General features: G+C 45.7%; 1 protein-coding gene across 1 annotated transcript in view; it reads right to left on the bottom strand.

Annotated features, from left to right (window-relative positions):
* Window positions 1-7,500, bottom strand: part of polr3f (polymerase (RNA) III (DNA directed) polypeptide F) — a 17,699-nt gene that overhangs the window by 5,307 nt on the left and 4,892 nt on the right. The window contains exons 4-6 of the mRNA XM_080546676.1: window positions 5,941-6,005; window positions 3,378-3,445; window positions 60-172 (exon numbers count right to left, since the gene is read on the bottom strand). Coding sequence (XP_080402802.1) covers window positions 60-172; window positions 3,378-3,445; window positions 5,941-6,005 — 246 coding nt within the window. The remainder of the gene's footprint in view (window positions 1-59; window positions 173-3,377; window positions 3,446-5,940; window positions 6,006-7,500) is intronic.

Genomic DNA, 7,500 nt, shown 5'->3' with positions numbered 1-7,500 from the left:
AGGTGGTGTTAGGGGGGTGTTAGGGTGGTGTTAGGGGGTGTTAGGTGGAGGTGACTCACAGCGACAGACTTCACAGCCTTGATCAGCTTCTTGCTCTCCAGGTTCTTCAGGATCTTGTTGATTTCCGTCAGCGGCAGGTTGCTCTTATACCTGATGTCCCTGCTCCAGATCCCTGACCGCAACATGACCACAACATGACCGCAACATGACCACAACATGACCGCAACATGACCGCAACATGACCGCAACATGACCACAACATGACCACAACATGACCACAACATGACCGCAACATGACCACAACATGACCACAACATGACCGCAACATGACCGCAACATGACCACAACATGACCGCAACATGACCACAACATGACCACAACATGACCACAACATGACCACAACATGACCGCAACATGACCACAACATGACCACATGACCACAACATGACTACAACATGACCGCAACATGACCACAACATGACCACAACATGACCACATGACCGCAACATGACCACAACATGACCACAACATGACCACAACATGACCACATGACCACAACATGACCACAACATGACCGCAACATGACCACATGACCACAACATGACCACATGACCGCAACATGACCACAACATGACCACAACATGACCACAACATGACCACATGACAACAACATGACCGCAACATGACCGCAACATGACCGCAACATGACCGCAACATGACCGCAACATGACCGCAACATGACCGCAACATGACCGCAACATGACCGCAACATGACCGCACCATGACCGCAACATGACCACAACATGACCACAACATGACCACAACATGACCACAACATGACCACAACATGACCGCAACATGACCGCAACATGACCGCAACATGACCACAACATGACCACAACATGACCACAACATGACCGCAACATGACCGCAACATGACCACAACATGACCACAACATGACCACAACATGACCGCAACATGACCACAACATGACCGCAACATGACCACACCCACAACCTTATACCTGGGGGGTATTCCACGAAGCTCGATAAAGTTCTAAGCCTCGAAAATGTTAGCTTGCGTTCGGTGCCATCAATGTGGCTCAAAAAATTCGCTGCTTGGTTGAGCTCCTTCTGAGTCCCGACCAGGCTAAAACACTGGCTATTCATAGCTTTCAGTCACGTGGTTTCTTCCCTAGCAACCACCAACCCGACGGGCAAAAAGTATCATAGCAACATCGCTCAACATGGCGATTTACCGGCTGCCTACTATTTAGACCACCTCACCCATCTTCGAAGAACTATCAAGATACACGACGGTGATAGGAGTGGAGGATCGACTCCATTCAAAAACTTTTCGATTCCATGTCTTCTCCTCTATCCAGACATGTTGGAATTATTTTCCTAACCCCCGGAGAATCAAAGTTATTATCCCGCAAAAGGTGCGTCCTTGACCGGCTTTCTCCGTGAATAACACCGGTTATGGAGGTGGTACAAATACAATACTATTATTGCTAAATTCACCATCAGTATACGGTCATTTTGAGCCCTTAACCACCTCGCTGACACCCCGAGAAGATATACTTTTAATACGAAACTCGATCAACCGGGCGTTCGGGAGTTCTACCGCTGCTGGACGGAACTCCCGCTGACAGCGGGTCGAGGGGATATTTCTACCCGGGAATTCGCTCCTGTGTCCACGGTGATAGGAGTGGAGGATCGACTCCATTCAAAAACTTTTCGATTCCCTGGCTTCTCCTCTTTCCGGACACGTTGGAATTATTTTCCTAACCCACGGGAAATCAAAGTTATTAACCCGCAAAAAGTGGGTTTTGCCCGTGGGTTTTGCCCGCAAAAAGTGCCTTTTGCCCGTCAGGTGGGCGTTTCCACTATGCTGTGACGTCACATGAAAGCTATGAATAGTAAGACGCGCGTCAAAAAAGGCTCACAGGCGGAAACTAAACCCCGAACGACAGTTCCTCATGTGTCTTTTAGGAAATATTAGTTCCCACTTCACACGAGATAGATAGATTAGATAGTTTGACTGTGTGATAGATAGATAATTTGATAATTTGAAAGTGTGATCGATCGATAGATAGTTTGATTGTGTGATAGATAACTAGATATTTTGAATTAAAAAGTGTAAAAAATTAAATAAAATAAAATGAATAGGTATGTCTATCAGCTTGCATTGCTGTTGGCGCAGTGGTTAAGGCAGCCGGCTGGAGTCCCAAAGGTTGCGAGTTCGAGACTTGACTAAGTCTTTTTTTTTTTACATTTAACCGAAGATTTCATGCAAAGGCTTCAAACACCATTGTAATCGTGTCAGTTCTTGTAAATTAGCCTGCACCATAATTTTATAGCCTACATACTTTTTTAGATGAGATTTTAGATTAGATTCAGACAACGAAATTGCAGTAAAAAGTGTGTCGGAAGAGGGATTCGAACCACCGTCTAAAAATGATGAATAAATCCTGTGGCAGCGGTCGATACCACTAGGCCATTGTGGCGATATGACGGTTTGTAGCCTGCTGCTGATATCACCACAGTAGTAATATTCATTTATTCAAATATGAACATCTAACCGTAACTGGGGCTAGTATGACCTACGCATTTAATCGGTCAGCAATTTCTTGCCAAACCATTTCCCTCGCCTTGTTAATTGCGGCAGTATTGCACTATTTTACATCTTATTTTTCCGTCTTCATAAAGATCAATAATTCGGGAATGCTGCGCAAATGTAGTACGCCTGCAGAGTGGAGTATCTTCATTTCGACTCTTCTGGGCTCTTTATGTCTGCGTGCACGCGCCCGTATCGAAGATTTGTAAGCCTGTCTTCTGTGAACACTGATGACACAAGCCTGATCCTCGTTCGAGGAATCACCTGAGGCTTGAATTCCAATCTCGAGTTGCCTGAGCGCCGCATTTATTTATATCGCCGCTATACTGATCCACCTTTAGTGGAATGGCCCCCTGATGTCTCTGCTCCAGATCCCTGACCGCAACCACATCAACAACAACAACAACAACAACATCCCTGACGATAACGATGAATTGAGAATCAAGGACCCCAATTGAAATAAGCCAGTGGCTTTCTTGGGTTTTTATCCGGTTAGTTGACCTTGTATGTAATATGTACTTTCATGTACCTACTTCTGCAAATCTTCTAATAAAGTTTTCAATCAATCAATCAATGACATCAACAACAACAACAACATCCCTGACCACAACAACAACAACATCCCTGACATCAACAACAACAACAACATCCCTGACCACAACAACAACAACATCCCTGACATCAACATCAACAACACCAACAACATCCCTGACATCAACATCAACAACAACAACACCACCAGCAGTGATCTACCAACCTTTGTTTCCTGCGTCTTCGATGATCTGGTAGACCAGCTTCTCCTGGTTGTCTGACCCCTTCATCTTACTGAGGAGAGAAACAGTCACACCAGTCAGAACAGCCTTCATCCTACTGAGAGAAACAGCTCTCCTTCCTTAGCTTAGCTTAGCTCTCCTTCCTTATTTTAGCTTAGCTCTCAGGACAGGTGTGTTATCTCAGGGCAGGTGTGTTACCTGAGGACAGGTGTGTTACCTGAGGACAGGTGTGTTACCTGAGGACAGGTGTGTTACCTGAGGGCAGGTGTGTTACCTGAGGACAGGTGTGTTACCTGAGGACAGGTGTGTTACCTGAGGACAGGTGTGTTACCTGAGGACAGGTGTGTTACCTGAGGACAGGTGTGTTACCTGAGGACAGGTGTGTTACCTGAGGACAGGTGTGTTACCTGAGGACAGGTGTGTTACCTGAGGACAGGTGTGTTACCTGAGGACAGGTGTGTTACCTGAGGACAGGTGTGTTACCTGAGGACAGGTGTGTTACCTGAGGGCAGGTGTGTTACCTGAGGACAGGTGTGTTACCTGAGGACAGGTGTGTTACCTGAGGACAGGTGTGTTACCTGAGGGCAGGTGTGTTACCTGAGGACAGGTGTGTTACCTGAGGGCAGGTGTGTTACCTGAGGACAGGTGTGTTACCTGAGGACAGGTGTGTTACCTGAGGACAGGTGTGTTACCTGAGGGCAGGTGTGTTACCTGAGGACAGGTGTGTTACCTGAGGGCAGGTGTGTTACCTGAGGACAGGTGTGTTACCTGAGGACAGGTGTGTTACCTGAGGACAGGTGTGTTACCTGAGGGCAGGTGTGTTACCTGAGGACAGGTGTGTTACCTGAGTGTATAAACATACGTCCCTCTGTGTCTGGACTTCTCTGAGGACGTTTGACTGTCAGACCTTCTCTGTCATGCTTGTAAACTGTTTCTCCTTTTGCAAAAGATAATTAAATAACCGTTTCTATACAATCTGAAGAAACCAGGCTACCTTGTTCTATTTTCTATTTAGATAATTAAATATTAAATATTTCCCTAACAGGAGAGAACAGTCAGACCAGTCAGAACTCAGAACAGTCAGCAACACCAGGCAACACCAGTCAGGCCCTCAACTAACTAGGTGTTATTGCTATTCTCACGACTTTCCCCTGCATGAAAAGAGCCTTTAATCTGCTCTAATCCTGCAGTGGCATTTTCTCTGCAGGGGACTCTGCAGGGTTGGCCTTTAGCAGCCGTCTGTGGGCTCTGACACACACACACACTCAACCACTCAACACTGCACTCACAGTGAGGAGGAGAAGGAAACACACGGGATCATATCAAATCTGGACAGGGAAGGCCAAACTTCAGGACTCAATTCATCAATTAATTCAACCAAGCTTTGTGTATGCATTGTGATGAATTCGGTCTGAAAGAGCCGTCTGTACAGATGAATGAAGGGTGAAAACCGAGAGGCCTGTTTAAGTATGCGCTTTCGGGGGTCTCGGTGGGGGGGTGCATCTTAAACAAGTGCGGCTTGAGAAAGAAAAGCACACAGGGCAAAAAAACAAGACAGTCTCTTCTCTCCCACACAGAATTTAACAGGAAGTCAATCGCTGTTAGGCATGTCTGTGGTGCCTCTAGTCAGTCGTGTTACAGAGCTCTATTCCTCACCTACTGAGAACTGAGGCTACGGAACGCTGCAAAAGGCGAGAGAGGAGGAAATGGACGTTAGCGGTGAAGTGCGATAACCGCCTCCTCCGTGACCAGGGTGACAAAAACAAGGTCTTTTCAAGCGCTGTGGTTGGCTGCACTCCAGCACACATTAGGAGAGGGTCTAGCCATAGTTGAACAACAACAAAACTCATTGACACTACTACGGTTGTTATTTCACTCACGTCACAACAACAACAACAACAACAACAACAACAACAACAACAACAACAACAACAACAACAACAACAACAACAACAACAACAAGACTGAAAAACAAGTCAATTCAAAGGCTTGTTAGTGGCGTGATTAAACAAATCTGGGGTTGTCATGGTTACCGTGGTTACCGGCCCAGATTCACCATTATTCTTGATCAAATTGAAATAACACGGAAACAAAGACCTTGTGAGAAAGGAACAGCAACTAACTGTTTCATGTTCTAACTGTTTATTAACTGTTTCATGTTCTAACTGTTTACTAACTGTTTCATGTTCTAACTGTTTACTAACTGTTTCATGTTCTAACTGTTTACTAACTGTTTCATGTTCTAACTGTTTACTAACTGTTTCATGTTCTAACTGTTTACTAACTGTTTCATGTTCTAACTGTTTACTAACTGTTTCATGTTCTAACTGTTTACTAACTGTTTCATGTTCTAACTGTTTACTAACTGTTTCATGTTATAACTGTTTACTAACTGTTTCATGTTATAACTGTTTACTAACTGTTTCATGTTATAACTGTTTACTAACTGTTTCATGTTATAACTGTTTATTAACTGTTTCATGTTCTAACTGTTTACTAACTGTTTCATGTTATATATACATGTGCTAGCTGTGTCCTGACAGTTACCTGGCTGTCTGCTCCTTCATCCTGTAGAGGAGTCCTGTGCTGCTCCTCAGGAGGTCCAGCTGACCCTGGTAACACACACACACACACACACACACACACACACACACACACACACACACACACACACACACACACACACACACACACACACACACACACACACACACACACACACACACACACACACACACACACACACACACACACACACACACACACACACACACACACACACACACACACACACACACACACACACACACACACACACACACACACACACACACACACACACACACACACACACACACACACACACACACACACACACACACACACACACACACACACACACACACACACACACACACACACACACACACACACACACACACACACACACACACACACACACACACACACACACACACACACACACACACACACACACACACACACACACACACACACACACACACACACACACACACACACACACACACACACACACACACACACACACACACACACACACACACACACACATTTTAATCATTTATTTATGTCCACATAGAAACAAGTATACAGGGACACAAATACTGAGGGCACAGATGGGATGCATTCACAAACAGACATGGACAATGTCTTTCACATACAACAGGACAAGACTCACGGGTACAAGTAACACCGTCTCCGCCATATATGGCGGCTGCCAATAATCGCAGAGACAGAGCAATACTTGCTGAGCCTTTTTGCTTCTCCCTTGGACATTCCCAGTAGACGTAGTCCTCTGACAACCAATCTGTGCACATGTCCAAGGCTGCCAAATATAAAGACTAATAGCGTACACCTATAGCCTAGCTCTGAGATGGTATCTACAAGCTGCTGGTATTTCATGACCTTAGTCATGAAGGCTTCCTCTAGGCTTATATCAAAGGTGCACGCTACCTCTAATACAGACACCTCTCTGGACACACATAGAGACACACACACACACACACACACACACACATAGAGACACACACACACACACACACACATAGAGACACACACACAACACATAGAGACACACACACACATAGAGACACACACACACACACACACACACATAGAGACACACACACAACACATAAAGACACACACACACATAGAGACACACACACACACACATAGAGACACACACACACACACACACACACACATAGAGACACACACACACACATATAGAGACACACACACACCTGGGTTTCCGTTAACCGGCAATTACCGGTCTTTGTCCGGTAAAATTTGGTGAAGTCCGACAAATTGAAAAGTCGTCGGACATATTGTCCGGTGAAAATAATTCCCTTTGAATACAATTCGCTAAAGCTGGCTGGGTGCGTTCGTAAACACGCTCTGGAAATCCGATCAGCACTCGCGGAACGCCTCTCGTCCAATCGAACGACTCGGTCGCTCTGTGACATCGAAGCCAGCGTGCGCTCCGGCGCTCTCAGAGCGTGTTTACGAACGCACCCCTAGAAGTTTCCAGCCAGCTAGCTGAAGCTGCTACACACACCAGAG

The sequence above is a fragment of the Nansenia antarctica genome (genome assembly GCF_963989245.1).
Source record: "Nansenia antarctica genome assembly, chromosome: 16".
NCBI lineage: Eukaryota > Metazoa > Chordata > Actinopteri > Argentiniformes > Microstomatidae > Nansenia > Nansenia antarctica.
This window is presented reverse-complemented; position numbering and strand designations above follow the sequence as displayed.